A 17,447-nucleotide genomic window follows, 5' to 3' on the forward strand; every position below is an offset into this window, starting at 1 on the left:
GTGTATAAAGCAACTGGGAAATTAGTGAGAGAAAGACTCTTCCTAATAGTCCGTTGGGAAGGTTATCCTGTAATTGTGCATTGTGGCATTTCACTCACTGCTGGTAGCAGGTAGGGAATACTGGGAAGTGTAACAGACCATTTGAGGTTCTAATGTGGCATGTCCCAGTATCCTGTCCCCGCAAGGGCACTCATTTTTGTCAGTAAGCAGAATTATGGTTTGAAAAGTGTAATAGTAAAAGAAACATACGCTATTATGTTAAAACATGCATCACAATAAATGCATGTAGCTTACCTTGTTAGGTTTACTTGCTAAGTGATGACATAGAAAACCTCTTCATTCTCTGTGTGCTTATAAGAACTGTATTGTGAGTAATTAATAACTTCATTACAAGTATCTTGACTTTTCTATTCACCTTTCCCTTCTCTGAACTTTCAGAGGGAATTAAAACCCTTTATGATGTGTCGGCTGATCCTCTTATCATTTGTTAAGCTAATCTTACTAGAATATGCAACAGAATTCTTTTCTTTCTTTTATGCTCTTCTCCCCCTAGACTGATTGCAGAGAATTTGTAGACTTAATCACTCCTAAACTTGCTCAAAAGAAAAAGCAGTCCCACAGTGTCTGAAGTGACAGTGTACAGATGCAGTATTTGGGCCTTTTATCACTGGTGCAGTTGTGTAACCAAGGTAAAATTGAAGTTAAATAAAAAGGAATGAACTAGTGGAAAATAAAGTGAAAAGTCTCAACTACTTGGAATGTTAGAGCATAATAAAATGTGGAGAAAGTAATTTGGTAATTTATGTAGAAGAACTATATACATTGCTATGAATTTGAACTAAGAACTACTGTCCTGACAGACTTGAGGATAACAGCTAAAGGAATATTGCCTGGGAATATCACAACCAGAATGTTCATGTACGATGAATTGCAAATTCTAGATTCTCTACTTGTTCCCAAAAAGTGAGATCCTGTCTGACTGCTAGGGTAAAGAAACTAAAACACATTATAACATTTTGATACCATCTTGTTCATGGAAAGAGCAAGAACTGAGAGAATTCTGAAAGGCTGTCCCTATGGAAGAAACAGCTGATTTTCTTTAGAGGGAATCTTTACATTACAGACATTTTTCAGGCCCAGTTGTGTCATCTGGTATGGACTGCATGCAACTAGTTGGTCGTGTATTTAGAGATCTCTGCAAGCAATTAATATTTTTTCTATGCCAAAGTCAAGAAGTTGGGTGGCCCATTTCTGAAAAGCCATGCCAAGGCTTACACCTGCCACTGGGAACTTCATCAGCCATGGAGTCCAAAAGGAAGAGAATAAGTCAGCAGCCACTGCTCAGCCAGGACAAACCCATAAACTCCTAATTGCGGCAATCAACCTACTTACCAAAGAAGGTTGCAATGGCTGTGGCCTTCATGGTGAGTAAAGCAAAATCTGGGTGTGTCACTAAGAAGCACTGAAAAGGAAAGGAAGAGCTCATCAGGCTGTGTTCAGAAGTATCGCAGATGACTCTGGAATGGTGGGGGAAGAGGGACTGTGCTCTTTTTCGATCTTTCGCAGTCCTCACATGCTGCATCCTGTTCTCATGCTGTAGAACAGCTGATATCCCCAGAGGAGATGGTGCTTCAGCTGTGGCACTCCCATGGACTGTTTTTTTTACTTCTGTCCAAAATTTGCCTTTTTCCTCAGGAAACCAAGATTTCACTCACATACTTATTTCTGATGCCAGTGTCAGGAGAGAGCATGATGGGCACAGTCATGCTCTGAGGGCTATTCAAGTCTATTCACTACTCTTCAAGACATAATCACAGAATCTTATTGTCTACACATCAAACCTCACCATGTAATCTCATGTAGATACGAGGAACATAAATAAGTCCATTCACTCCTGAAGGATGTTGCGTAAAGTATTTTGCAATGGTTCCATCTTTTCTGAGCCAAATGACTGGTTTCTTCCCTTTTCTGAGGATGTGTGTCCATGTGCATGTATGAGAGCACCTGAGATTAAGAGGACTCTGTCAGAACATCTGGGAAACATTTTTTTCTGGGTCTGCATAAGTGGTTCATGACCCCTGCCATCCCTGAAGCTCTTGGCCAGGCTACAAGACTGCATACTTATCAGAGATAACTCCTCCTCTCAGCTCCTCCTGAGCATCACCTGCTGCTTTTGCTGTTATTTGGTGATTGTTGAGGGAATCCTACGTTGGACACTCATAATTAATCACAGTCATTAAAGTACTACATAATGCTTGACAAATCAGAGTAAAAAGTTTGAAAGGGAGAAAATATTTTTGTGTTGTACAGGGAAAAGCTTAAGAATCAAAATAAACCTGATTTTCAAAGAAACTTATTACATGCTTACAAATGGAAAGATTTATATTAAAATAAAAACTAGCTTGCTATCAAGAAAGAAAATACATGGAATGTTAGAGCTGCAAATTATCAGGAAAAGCAACATATCTGCCTCCTGGAAAAAAGGCAGAGGCAGATTTCACATAGCAATTCATGTACTCAGAAGCAGGGCTTTGGTTGTCCCAGAAAGAAATTAAGACTAACAAGGCAGATACAGGAGAGAAACAGAAAAAAAATCCCCTGTCTTCATTTAAAATGTTTCCACATTTTTTTACTTTAATTATTCTTCTTTTTCAAGCAAGCCACGTACTTCTAAGGCAAGGATGACTAAAATAGTATGCTAGATTAAACTGAGTTCATCCAGTTCTAAATCTATATAATTTATAACCCTTTTTACATGAAGCAGATGCACCTCTGATTTTTGCTTCTCTGCTACAGTCAGAGAACTTCAAATGCCAGGACATACTAACAGTATCACTTCCCAATAGCATTATGTCTTTCCTTGGTGATCTCCCTAAAACAGTCCTCCTGCTAAGGTTGCTAAACCTGAAAGCAACAGGGGTTGCTCAGAAGACACTGAACTGGATCCTGGAGGCATGGAAAGTGGTTCAAAATGGTAACAGTGTTTTTCTGAAAAATGATGGGTTGTGCAGTTGGGGTGACCTGGGGCTGTACAAGCTATAGCAGCAAGAGCAGTTATGTGGTAATATTCTGCTGTCACAGTTAGTTTCTATCAAAAAACTTCACCCAACTTCTAAAAGAAAAATCCATTTTAAGCATTTACTACAGTGTATTTCCACTGTGAAACTGCTAAAGAAACTAGTAATAAGCTATAGAAGAGAGTTCAGAGAAACTTAGGTCAGATGCTTTTCTCCTTACTTATATGTCTCAACCCATCAACACAGCAGAGGTATCAAAAAATTACGTCCTTGCAATGAGTTCTCACTTTAGGTCAATCCCAGAAAAAGAAGAGGCAGAATTGGAGATGCAAATTGTTTGCAGAAACACCATGCACCATTAAAGACTGTACTGGCACTGGCTTAGGCTTTGGGAAAGGCATCTTAATATGAGCATTCCCAAAATTTGCAGCAAATAAATTCAGCTGCGGCATCTTTATTTAAAGACAAAGAGAGCTGTGAGAATGTGTCCTGACAGTATTTGGTGTGGTGCTGAGATGTTCTTGTCTCTTTTTTAATTAGAGTAGAACAGATCTAAGATGATAGAGGATCCATGTAAAAGCTGGCTTCATGGGTCTGTTGCTGTGCTCTGTGGAGAGAGTCCAATGCTATTTAACTTTTCCTGTCTCACAAAACATATAACAGTTTGTACCACCAGTGCTGCACAACACTTCCCATTGCTTCCTGGAGTCTCTGATGTCCCCGAGCCCTGTTGCCCCCAGGCCACGGTCTGCTGCCCCAGGAGCTATCCCAGTCCTCCTGGGTGGCACTACCCTGGGCTTGGCTGCAATTGTAATCTCTACGTGGTCTCCTGGTGGGCATTTGCTTTTCAAGGCAACAGCAAGTGGGCTTTTTTCATAAAATATTATGAATTTATTGCAGAAAGAGGCAAAAAAATCTAATTTGATTTAATATGTGAAGTAAGGGGCAAATGAGTTCAGCAGACCCACTAGCCTGCAATAACAGATGCTTATCAATAAAAGAGCTAAAAGAAGCATTTAGTCAAGGCTGTTAGATTTACTTAGAAGATTTGTTGTCATAGCTACACAGAAAAGCATCTTATTGTGAACTCTCTACTTTTGCTGGTGCAGTTAATGCTAGTATCCTGATGGAAATAAATTTTAATAGTGAAGAAACTTATTTTTGCCACTATATTAGGCACTGGTATATCAGGAAAAAGTGCATAGGCATGACAGTACTCCAAGGGGGGTCCTGGCCTTTAGACCTTGGGCTGTCACATGGGCAAATGTGCAGGAGGATTTACATTGCCGACTATTAAGTAACAGGCATAGAAGCTCCAAGCTTTCTGTTGTGGGAAGTCTGTGTGCATTCATTGTATGTGGGGCCTAGGGAGTCACCTGATTTAAGCTGTGTGAGATCTCCTATACTGTGCACTAGCATGGCATGCACTACTTCAGACTGGTAAAGGGAACAACAGCCTGGAAAAAAACATGGGGGGTTTTGTTTCTTTTGGAAGGAAAGGCAAAGCAGGGCTCCAGTCCATGCATATGACAGGCTTTTTAGTCTGTGTGGATCCGCTGGCCGGCTTGGGGTTGTTTTATCTATAGATCAAGAATAACACTTTGCTAATAAACACAAAGCTGTTCTTCCTTTGTTCCTTTACAAAATGAATAGGTCCCATTAAAACAAAACCAAATGTTTCTACTTTGGGTTAGTTTGGAGCATGAGTTTTGCTGAGATTTGTCCTAATTAGATTTCTATTCACACAGTATTTGCAGTCCCAGTCAGAACTGGTAACTAGTGATTATTCACTATTAAATCTCTTAAACCGTATGCTGGATCTCTGTTTATCAGAGTACATTTTCCCATCTGTATCCTTCAGACTGTCACATCAGAAGTTACCCTTATGCCAGGACAGCAGTTAAGTGTATGCATTACATTAACATGTGCTTAAATCCCAGCTAAGTACAAATGTAGTAAGAAGCATCTCCTTTTTTGTTTCCCAATGCAGATCCTATTTTACCTTTTAAAATGAAAGTTCTATTTCATGTTGATTACCTTTCTCCTACCACAAATACTTGAAAAATCTTGAGTATTAGTGAAGAGACAGAGTTAGCAAACTATTCTTTCTGCATATAAAGTAAGATTTTTATACTGACCTTTTATTAGCAACTTGACTTTTATGAAGATCTGAGAGAGCTGCTACGTACTACAAACAAACAGATGGTTTAGAGCCACATAAATTCTCACTGTATGACAAACTATTACATTTTCTGATGGAAGTGTAGGTTTTAAGTCCTTGATTTTTGGTGTCAGGCACTGCTGTCCATTCCACGTGCAAACTGAAATTCTTTGCTGGTACCATGTGCTTTGCCTCTGCAGAAGTAAGCAGTTTATCTCCTGTAATCTCCTGTGCCACAGAAATTAATTTGTATACTCTCTTTGTACCATAATAGTGTGTGTTATTGTTCCCCTTCTCAAGGGGTTCTAATATCACAGAAGCACTGGTACCATAAAAAAAACAGAAGTGGACTTTGTTTGAAAGCTGTCTGAGCAAGTGGCATGGGGTTAACAGCATGATCTCTAAGTGCTGTGGGTTGAGTTAAATATGTGCCCTTTATGAGAAAATCAAGTGGGCTTGGTGTAGGTGTGAGTAAACTGGTTTGGATAAACAAGAGCTGATCATCATCTTCTAGAAGAAAACATTTTAGATTTCTCTTTTTTTTTTTTTTTAAATTGTTTAACCCTTTCTTTTTTTCGTGCTCATACTCTGTCCCTATGGTATCGAACCTTGCTTGGCAGTACAAGAAAGTTCCTTTTGGTGCACACTAGGTAATATGGCTAACACTTGTCACGTACAATTTAGTTTCACCTCCTTTCTTATTAGAGGAAAGAAATTATGTACCCTCAGTGCACTGTGTTGCTCTGAAAGTCTGTACATTAAAAAAAAAAAGTAAATGGCTGTTTATTTTAAAAATTGAGGTAATGAGTTCTGCTGAGACAGAAAATTCAAATTGGTAACTATTTCATTTCAGAGGCTGAGATTGCTCTGTAGGTATCCCAGGCCAGGTCACAAAAAGTAAGATACAGGGTGCTATTTTGCGAGGATGAGCTTATTTGCATGCTAGACTTTAGTCTTGGAGAGGTCTGAAATAGAATATATACATCCAGGAATTAAAAAATATTGCAGACCTCATCACTGCTGGTATTAAAAAAGATGAGTGAATGCTCACCTGTTTTCTTTCATATATGAAAGAACCCAAAAATGCTTCCTGGAGGCAGTGATGAGCTTCAGAGCACTGTGGTGGATTCTGCTTAATTTTCCAGCATCTCAGAAAGCTGACAAGGAAATGCAAGCTTTTATGGCTGCAGGTCTTTCCCTAGTGGTTGGAGGGGCTGTAAGAAGTTTTGTGTGTCACATATTTGGCAATTGTGGATCAAGAGATTTTTGGAGATCGAGGGTGCCACTCCCAAGGGATCACTGGGCACACTCTCCCCTCTCTGTTGGAACTAGTCTACTGTGCACTTGGGATCCTAAGAGCTGTGCAGATGTGCATGGAGCCTTGCTGCAGCCCTGTGGTTTGCACACTCACATGAGGAAGAGGAGGCAGGGAGACTCTGGCTCTGCTCTGCTCCCAGGCAAGCAGCAAGTTAGCTCCCTTCTAGCTTTCTTTCTTTCTGTCCCCACATTTGGTATTCCTGGTTGCACAGGAGTCCTGCTTCTTCACAGAAAATTGGGGTATCCCAACCTTTTGTGCCCTGGAGTCTGATGATGGGAGACCTCTTTGGTGATGAAGAAAATATAGGTTTGAACTCTCTGAGGCCAGGGACAGCCCTCATACAGTTATCCCTGGTTAAGGGTTCTCACCACTTGCTTCTTATTACAAGGCTTTGATTGTTGGGGCTGCCATATAATGTTTTAAATGGTGCCCACTCTGCTTTGCGAGGTCCCTGGCTCAGAATAGGGCTTGGGGGACTGCTGGTAGCCAGTACCTCTTGTGGGGTACCTGTCAAGTCACTCTTAAGTCCCTGGAGTGAGGCATCGGTGGATTCAGAGGTCTAAATTCTACCTAAATTGCACTTGGAGCACAGGAGTAATTTTTTTTCAGAGCTGATTTAACAAATGTTTATATGCAAGAAGAATTTAGTCCAAAATAGCTCAATTCAGGTAGATATGATGAAGAGATGCTATACCCAGCAATTCAGAGCCAAATAAAAACACCCAAGCAGCTCTGCACTATTCATTTTGTGTTCATTCAATGCCCTGAAATTAAAACAACATACGGTTGAAGTAATAGTGACGATCATTTCTCTACTTTCCACAGAGCTCTTTCAGAAGAAAGTAATTTATTTAAAACTACAATGTGATTTAACTTGCCAGACCTTTCTCAGAGCTTAAATAGAACTGTGATGATTATACATTTTCATCTGTCTCAGCAAGAAAACCATCAATTATGCTGGTCTGACCTGCCCCTTCCAGCAAAGGAAGAGATACATTTAGAATATGTCACCCACCCACATAGAAAATGTAATTTGGACTATGTGGATGATGATTTCCATGAGGGTCATTACACTGTACTTCCCTGGCTTCTGCTAATGTATTATGCATTATTTTTTTCATTTTGATGCACAACTTCATGCCTCGTTGGGAATTCATGTTAGCTTAAACCTGTGAATTCCTGTACAGACAACTCCCTCCCTCTGTCCTCCTCCCCACTATGGCTTTTGTCTGCTCATGTATCTGCCCCCTCACTCCCAGGCAAACTTCTTCCCCTTTCCTAATTTAACTACTTCAGCTTAATATCATTCAGACCCCAGCCAGGTACCATCAGTCCTTGGCACTGCCATCTCCCCAAGAAACCGAGGGCAAAGACAAGTACCTGCAATTCAGCAGTGACCGTGGGCTGTGCTGGCTTTGTGGCATGAGATTTGTGGCCACATTTCTTTCTTTTCTTTTTTTTTTTAGAAAATATGCCATCTTCTAATTCCAACAAATGGTTTTAACAAGTCAAAATTACTTTTTAAAGTACTTTTAAAAAGTTACTTTTTAAAGTGCAATACATGGTTTATACACTATAAAAAGAGCGCTAAGTAACCATGCTATTGTGCTGCCTGCAAACTAAGAATTAGTGTAGTGTGCAAGAATTCCCCTGAAGGTACATATTTAGTCTAAAAGTGAAGAATTTGCGTTAAAGGCACTGAAAAAACTACTCATCACCTGAGGATGGTTTTTGGAATTTCTGTAGCATGTTCAAACAAAACTTGAGAGCTTTTTTTTTTTTTCTTTTGGTAGAAACTTAGAAGCAGAAATTTAGAGAAATTTTAGGATGTTTACTCTCTGCTTATTAAAGCTACACATATCCCTTTACTACAAAAGTGAGTTATATGACTAGGTCAAAACCAAAACTCATTCTTAAGCATGCTAGTAAATTTATACCACAGCTCATAGAAAACCTTTATCAATTTAGTATCTCCTGCAGCCTGTGTGACTACGCCAAAGCCATGGACTGGTTGGATAAGGATTCAGAAAATATATGTAATTAAAAAAAACCCCACCCTGGCATGTGGTACTAGTTTGAAGTAAGGCATTTATGCCTAGAAATGACAACTTTATCAAGGAGGCATCTTTCCCAAAATGTCTTCAGCAAATCAGGAAGCATGGGAATGCTGTAGAAAGTATTTTGAAAAGATAAGCTAAAATCTGCTTCTGGATTTTACCGGAAACCAGTAAAACAAAGTTAGAAAGTAGTTTCAGTTTTGCATTACAGATTTCTTAAAAATGATAGTCTCATTCTCCTTGCACTGCTTAACATTTTCCCTTACATATTTTGTACTTTTCAAAGAATGTTATTTCTTCCTGAATAACTGCATTATTCCTACTTCAGAATATTTCTTTCCAGCCCTCTCAGATAAATAACTCTCTGTTACCTTTAATTTAGAAAAAATTAACCCATGTTATAAGAGAGGTTTACTACAAAAGGCAAATCAGAAAACAACCCCAAACCACCCTATGCCCCTCAGTCTATTTCTAATGCTGCTTTGCTGGGACCTCCAAATCCTTTGCCTCCTTGCAGGGTCAGCTGCTGAAGGCCAAGATTCCCGACCCCACATCCCAGGACATTGTGCATGGCCACACTGCTACATGCCCTGCAGGTGGAGCCCAGGCTCCCTTCTTCCTTAGGCATGGGATATAGAGGTGCTGCCACCTGGATGCTGAGTGGATAAGCATGAGTCGTTGTGGTAGCTGGGTGCAAAAGGCATGTCTGGATCTCCTACTGGAGGTGACATTCACATCCTGCTGGTCTGAGCCATGAGGGGCTCCTAAGGCCACTCACTAAAACTGCACTTTCTCATATTTATTACAGAGAGCGTCAAAGGCTAATCTTTAGGCTAGTCTAGTCTAGTCTTTGGGCAGAGTCTACCAAGACTTCTGCAGATTAACTGGATGCTTCTCAGCTGTCATCTCCAGCAAGATCTTTGGATTTAGAAGTCTGTCCTGTCTCCTGCTCCTGGGTCCTGCTGGGAGGTGAGTCCTGCTCCTCAAGGTCTCAAGGTGAAAAGCTGCGGGGTGGATGGAGCCTTACATTTTTTTCCTGTGGCAGGCTGGCCTCCCAAGCTAGTGGGCATGGCTGCTTTGGCTTTGCTACAGGCTGTTTCAATTGTACCCCCCACAGCTGGTGCTGGTCCACCGCCCATCTTCAACCCAACAGGCACATTTAAGCTGAGGTCTGCCAGGCGTGGCTCTTCTGGGGAGCCATTTGGAAACTGTGGACCTACATATACTGTTTCCATTTTTAATGACTGAAGAAGACACTTCAGGACTCCATGCTGCTCTTGGGATGAAAGGGAGCTATGAATTTGCATGAGTGCCAGCATTATAAATGAGGCTATTATGGGTAGTGCTGGGTTAGTGGTGGAGGGGCTGGTGAGAGACATGACATAGTGTGGGCCAAGCTGTGCAGCCTTATGGCACGTGTGTAGACAGCCCTTGACAATGCAGGAGTGGTCTCTCTAACATATGGGTCATGCAGACAACATGAGGGATGGTTATGCTTCCAAAACTACATCTTTCAGTATCTGAGTGCCCTGGAGGGGAAATGAAGAGATAGAGAAGATGGTGGCAAAGTAAGTGGCCTCCAGAGCCCAGTCCTGAACACTGTGACAGAGTAGGTACAGCCAAAAACTGCTGAGAAATGTGTCTCAGGACCAGCCTGACACTGATTTACCAATTTTGCATATTAGAATCTTTTTAAACCTGCTGGTTTTGCATAGAGAGGAATCACAGGATTCTGTTTCTGAGAGCTCAAGATCAAAAATAAAAACCACATGGACTGGAAGAAGGAACTTGTAATTTGAGGTCTTCTGTTTTTTAACAAACCAAGCCTGCAGACCTCAGTATTTTATAATTTTGTTCTGAACAAGAACAAAATTATGCTCAAGAATTTTGTTCTGAACTTAGGCTTTAGGACGTTGCCCTATGAGCTTCTACTTCAAATCTAGTTATTGCCTAACCTACATATTTCTTTCTACACACAGATTTCACCAGTGAGAATAGAAGATATAAACCACAGAAGACTGAGACTGTAAATCCCAAATTACTACGTATTTTGAGATGCAGTTTGGTGAAAAGGATCTTCCCAAAGCAGGGTAAAAGAAGACTTGTCTGACTTATGTGATGCCAATATTTGACCTTGTACTATCTGTACCAGGTTGTTCCATTGGAACTACTCTAAACTTCTCTAATCTCTCACCTCCCTCATCTGGACACTCCTCTCCTTCCCATGTAGCCTTATTTCCAAACAATCTCTTTCTTCATATGCTTCCTGTCCAAAAACTTCTTCAACCAAGCCCAGGAGAACAGAATTTTCAAGAGCTACAGAAGCACTGCAAGAGAAGTGAGAAAGATGCGCTCCCACCAAGTTGAGCAGAAAGGACTCCCATCATCCTCAGATGGCTGGCAGCTGTGAAAATAGCCCTTGTAGTCATGGAGCCATTACCCTTTCCTAACTCTGACTCACTGAAGTTGATGAGGGCCAGGATACACAGCACTGCTGCCAGCTTTCCTCTGTGTCTCGCCCTTGTTCTATGGACTGAAGGGTAAACGACATATTTGGGGAAAATAAAAAAGAATGGGGCCTTCTGAATCCCTAAAGCAACCTGGCAGGGAGATTGAGAGGCACAGAGGTGGCCATGTCCAAGCTTCCCTGTAAACAAGTGATTTTTGAGAGGTAAAAAATTCCACAGTTTTATGTATAAGCCTGGAGGTGCTGGAAATCCCCAGCTCATCCTGGTGGGGACATTAAAGGACTGCATGAAAATTCAGGATTTTCCCCAAAATTTTGGCACATGTATAACTGACACTTGTGCTTTTTTTTTCATATGAATCAAGCTGCCAGCTGAAAGACTGTTGGCTGCTGTGTTACATTTACAAAGATATTTTATAAGGTGACAGACCGAAAAACAGTTTGCACATGCAAGTTCATCTTGAAAATATTTTTTATATCTATGTCTATGGGATGTCCTGTAGAATGAGACATGTTAAGGATAACTGACACAGATCATGTTCTTAATGTGTCACTGACCTCTTAATGCACTCTGAAGTTCTGAGGATAAAGCAGAGGTGGGATGGACTTAAAGGGTGCTAGAAAGAGAGTTCAGCCATGACAGCAATACTTGTCAGGTTAAGAACTGCTTAAACCTAGATGATTTGAATGAACCAGAGATGGTTATAAATACTCTTCTAAATGCAAATATGTTTCCAGTTTGGGATATGAGCTATAGATTCAGGTGTTCTGCTTTAAAAGGGAAAGAGAAAGCTACAGATGATTTTTTTTCCTAAGTTAAAATGCATTTTCATGAGACATATTTATTCTTCCAAGCCATTGGGAAATTTTCTTTCTGATCAACATTTTCTATTTTTCTTCCAGGCCTCAGTCACTGAAAAATGAACCCAAAGAGGAAAGACAGCCCAAGGCAACCCAACCACATCCTGCTGCAGAGGAGAGCAGAGAAGATGGCAAGAGAGGTGAGGGCGAGTCAGCTGCAGAAAGAGGGAGGAGGCTCTGCTCTCTGTTGGCAGAGTACTGTCAGAGGATGTGGGAGCAGCCTTCAGACACCACTAAATGTACAGCTGCCCCAGCATAGAGTTTGGTGCAAAATGTTTGCAGAGGCCAGAGCAAATACTTGTGTAGCTAGCACAAGAGTGCCATGTTGTCAGGATTGTCCAGTTCTGTTACCTCCCAGTGTTTGCAAGGGGCACTATACCCACACAGTCTGCAATCTCAGCTGGCCAGTACACCTACCCCATAGATGCCTTTGGAGCCTACATAATTTCAGTAGGTCCTGACTATGCTGCTGTGGGCCACTGGAAGAAAAAGCCCATCAGTAATACATGCTCCTGTTTTATCTGCAACAAGTCCCTTCACATCCCACTTTTTACATCATCCTACTTTCCACAGGGCATTATCAGGAGTCAGTACAAGGCAGTCTTACTGCTGCCCTGCGGTCACAGTCACAGCAGTGCCTGCATCCCCTTCGGGTTAGGGTTTAAAGAGTTCACAGAGGTGATGCAGGCTGTTACAAGACAGACAGTCAGAGTTTATTTTACTAATAGGAATACAATCTAAACAGCTACAGATTTTCTGGGCATTTCTGAGCCTCTCGTGTGGCAGTGGGAAGCTTTGCTGCCTGCGCAGCATTTGCTTAGGTTTTCCAAGCGGGAAATGTGAAGCAAATAAAGGAACTGGGATGCAAAAGAGCTGCAGCTGCTCTAGGACTGTTAGAGAGTCTCTTTTACAGGCGAATGAACCGTCAATTTGTAGTAAGACATTGTTTTCTAAACATAGCATGAAAACTGTTATCTTGCCTGGCTGGTCATTAGAAGAGAGATAATTATAGTCTCTGTGCGACAGCCGAGCCCAGAACAGGGGCTGCATTGTCCCAGGTCCCAGCTGAGCTCTAGCACAGGCTCCCCAGGCAGCGCTGGGACAAGAGGGCTCCTTGTGCCCCGGCAAGTTCAAAAGAGGAATTGAAGTGCTCTAAGTAGGTGTTAAGCACCTATTTCTCTCTCCTACTCCGGACTTAAAAACTACTCCACGGGAGAAAGGTGCGGAGGGCTGTAGCTGCATCCTCCCTGGCCTTATGTAGAATACATGCTATGATTATAATTTTTCTTTTTTTTACTAAAAAAAAAAAAAAAAAAAAAAAGCCCCAAAGCTTCAGTTTTGCGTTTATTTTTGTTTTGTTCTGTGTTTCTGTTTCCCAGCACAGATCAATGAGACCTGTATGATGATAGGCTTTCAGAAGGAAGGACTATGTTCAGCTTCCACTTCCTGAGCCCTGAATGGAAGGTCTAAACCTCAGCTTATGCTGTCATATGCCAGAGAAGTCTGGTGTACGCAGAACTTCATGGGGCGAAAATATCCCCCAGGACCATCAGGAAATCCCAGACTGTTGCTTTTCACCACCCATCCAGAAAAGACAATGCCATCCTACCCAATTGCAATGGGCCAACACACTCCTCACTGCTCTGACACCTACTCATGCCAGTACCACTGTATGGGGAGTTCATGTCTGTGAGTGCCAGACCTTTTTTTCTCAGGAATACAGTCACAGCTGCAGATAGTAAATTGAGCTATCACTTTTTCTTCCTCATTTCATCCAGGTACTTTAAATGACTTACTTACATCATTTAAACTGAAAGATTAGTAGGTTTAGACTAGATATTAGGAAGAAATTCTTCACCATGAGGGTGATGCGGCACCAGAAAAGGCTGCCCAGAGAAGTTGTGGATGCCACATCCCTGGAAGTGTTCAAGGCCAGGTTGGATGGGGCTTTGAGTAACCTGGTCTGGTGGAAGTTGTCCCTGCTCATGTCAGGGGTTTTGGAACTAGGTGGTCTTTAAGGTTCCTTCCAACCCAAACCATTCTATGATTCTGTGATTTAGGAGACTTTTGGTAAAACAGGAGACTTGAACATGCATATTCTGAGCCTTAAGTTAACATGAAAAGCTACTGGGCAGTATTTTCTGACTAGAGCTTTTTTTGTGATTCAGACCTGGGAAGGAAAACGTTCAAATTCTCCAGGCAGACCAGATACAGTCAAGTTTTTTCTGCCATTGTTACATAAACTTCAGGTTTATTTTTAACAATGTTTTCAAAAAGCAATGGCCAGAAATAATAAATAATTCTGATGTTTCACATGAAGTAATTACCCTGTTTCCTTAACTTCCGTGTTCATACTGTGGCTCAGGCAGTCCCCTTTTAGAAATACTCCAATTAATTTTGACAAAAAGGAGTGTAAAAATTAATTTCCCTCTATTTCTGTGAAAGTAAGTAGCTGGGTGAAGAAGGAACACCTTGTTCATGTCTCCTCTAAAGAAAAGACTTTAGTAGGACACAAGAAAATCCACGTAGGATATCTTTCATGTATTCCAAGTGTGAGGAAAGCTGGTATAGCTAGTAAAACTACTTGGTTCAACCAGCCAGTGATGAGTCATGTGTAATAATACCACTAGGAAAAGAAGTGTCTCACATAAAGTAAAGGTAAGAACAAGTTAAGAGCAAATTAAGAACATAACAATACTTCTACAGGTGGAAACACAAAGCAATATTCAATTATTTTGGCAGGACAGTAAAAGTTTCTTTTTAAAAAAATATTTTTCTGGCTTGAATAGCTGAAAGATGGCAAGACTTTTCTGTCATTCCAGTGAGAATCACTTCAGCAACTCAAAGGATTAGATAAAACATGCGAACAAAATAAATCTGTTTAATATCGATACTAATTTAATATTTGAAAATTAATGTGTGGGTGTGTGTAATGCAATTATTTTTGCTAGAGCTCTCTTTGCATCTCTGAAAGAGATCAGTCTTACATTCATGACTGTCATTCAAGTGATGAACTGAGTAAACCCAGAAGAACATGATACTACAGACACAGAAAAACATAGATTTTCTTTGAGTGTAGTCAAATGCAAGATGTTTTTAACTTTGGGATGTATATAGTAAAATGCAAACTATAAACTTGTAAGACTTCATGGCTAATCTCAATAACATGTATTTTAAAAGCCATCTGAACTACTTTTTCTCTGTGTGGGCTTTCTCGTTATGGTGTTTTGTTTAAATTTTGGAGAGGTTAGAGAAAAAGAAATGTGTTCCAAGGAGGACCTGCCTCTGTAATCTGTAATTCTGCTTTTTGCTCTAAATGTGGTGTAGTTCCCATAAACTCTAGGAATAAAATATTAACTAGAGTTGAAAATTTGCTTGGGGCATTTGGTTCATGTTTGTACTAGTCTGAGAGAAATCACATTTTGAAGAGACTTATCAAGACTCTAATCTCTCCACAGAGAGCTGAATGGCTCTGGCAGGCTTGACAAAGCTATTCATTTTTGGAGCCTCACCAGCAAAACAAGCACTCAGCACAAAAGGATGCATAGTGTCTAGGCTACTGTACTGTTCATACATCTGTATCTATCCATCTAGCAAGGGAGTTCACATCATAGAAATACACATCACTGGAATAGTACCATCCTGTACCTTGGAGATGAGTGTTCTCCAGTGTCAGGTAGTGTTAATTAATGATACACTATTTATCAAAGAGACAAAGAAAAAGTATTGAAAGCAAAACTGTTTTAAATTTAGGAACAAGCTGCATTGCCTATCACACACTATTTGAACAGAAGGCATATAAATGTCTATTGGTGTGTGGCTTATTTACATCATTCCTCAGCACATAGTTAAGCCCTTGCTGTTCAGGCAGCGAGTATATGTGTCCACTCTAACAGTAGGAGCTTAATGCTTTTATAAATACTTTATGAAGTATATATAATGTAAAGTACAATTTCATTCTACATTTGTGTCTTCATCTTCTTAAGTCTTTGATCCTAAGCACACAGCTGGATTGCTAAATAAAACATCATGTCCCTACAGTTTCTCAGCAGTGAAAATATTTAACTATTATCAACAGGCAAAAAAAACAACTTCCCCCTCTACCCTCTAAATAAATATAGCAGAGAAATTACATGAGAATTACCTTGCTTGAGGTGTGCAACTTTTTATTCCTTTTCTCCACACAGTTTGAAAGTGCTATTTTTTCCAAGCTTTTCTGTACCCCAAACTCCAGCCAACATTATTCTACAGAAGGAGAAACAGGCAGCAGAGGGAGGCCTGGACACCTTTTTTCTTTCAGAGAGGAGCTAATCAAACATTCCCATCAAGCTCCCAGCTCTGTGAAAGGCACATTGCTCTCTCTCTCCCTTCCCCTCCCTCTCTCTGCTCCTCTCTCCTTCTCTGTCTCTCCCTCCCTCTGTCTTTCCCTCCCGCACACACAGACGTACAGAGCTCCTTACACTGATTTAGCAGCCGAATTAGGCAGTCCTATTTTAAATATATGTTCCCTCCCACATATTTTTGGTAGGGATTTCTATGCTCCTTTTGCACTAGCCTGTCAGATTTGTCAAGTTTTTCTCTTTCAGGAAGTGAAGCTTTGATCGACTGATGTTTTGGCTGAATCTTTTTGTCTTCCTGTTTGGTTCAGCATTCCAGTGAAAGGACAAGAACTAGTAGATGAGAGTAAACCATACAGCTCTAAATGTTGTAACTACCAGATTATTTAGGTGCAGATCAAGTTTAAAGAGAAAAATATCTTTTGAAGAGACAGACTGTTTTACCTTTACTAATGTGAATAGCATTGTATTCCCTCAACAGTTTCCCTGAACTCAGAGGATTAGTGACAGAGCAAGTCTGTGAGTCTGGGCACAGAGAAGTATGGTATGAGGGTTCTTTCTCCAGTTGGGTGTGAGAATTTCGTAAAATGCTCTCTAAGGCTACTAACTGGCACCCAATAAGTTTGACCTGGCCAAATGAGATATACAAAATTACTAATTTCTTTAAATGTCTACACAAATCTCCTAAAATGATTGGATAACTTTCAGAAGGAAAATTCATCGAGAGAATCAAAATCACAGCATTTACAAGATTATCACAGAAAGTGCTGCTACCACATTCCAGGATGCTGGAATGCAAACTATAACTTGCAATTACATCTAGGTATTCAGAAGTGTATAGATAACATTAATGAGAGAACATACACTGTTTTATCTAAGATCATTGGTGAAAAAAAAAATCTAGTACAAATATAGGAGATGGAGTTCAAAACACACTTTAGAAAGACATGTAGTTCATGATGTAATAATCCCCTAAATGTATTTAGTTTAAAGGAAAGTGATTACCTGGCTTTAAGTGAAAGTGATTACCTGCTATTTATAAGTCTCTACTTCAGTACTTACGGAAACTGTGTAACTGCTCATCGTATTAATAAACAGTACAATATCAAAAGTTTATCAGGAATTTCCAACTGTTTAGTAAAATATAATGATCCATAAATTAATTTGATTCTCCTAATACAGAAGTTCAGTCTTGCCATGGTAATTCCTTGTGAGTCATAATGCATTGG

At 40.4% G+C, this 17,447-nt stretch overlaps 1 protein-coding gene across 5 annotated transcripts in view; it reads right to left on the minus strand.

Annotated features, from left to right (window-relative positions):
• The window catches only part of VIT (vitrin), a 51,161-nt gene extending 34,823 nt beyond the window's left edge, over positions 1-16,338 (minus strand). For 4 of the 5 annotated variants that reach the window (XM_027641273.1, XM_027641276.1, XM_027641274.1 and 1 more), the window contains exon 1: positions 1,393-1,631. In XM_027641273.1, the coding sequence (XP_027497074.1) occupies positions 1,393-1,582 (190 nt within the window). In that variant the 5' untranslated portion in view covers positions 1,583-1,631. Of the gene's footprint in view, positions 1-1,392; positions 1,632-16,025 lie in introns of those variants that run through there. The other variant, XM_027641275.1, reaches the window with a different exon arrangement.
• Positions 16,339-17,447: the final 1,109 nt, after the last annotated feature.

Source organism: Corapipo altera, unplaced genomic scaffold, assembly GCF_003945725.1.
Source record: "Corapipo altera isolate COAL_440 unplaced genomic scaffold, ASM394572v1 48b, whole genome shotgun sequence".
NCBI lineage: Eukaryota > Metazoa > Chordata > Aves > Passeriformes > Pipridae > Corapipo > Corapipo altera.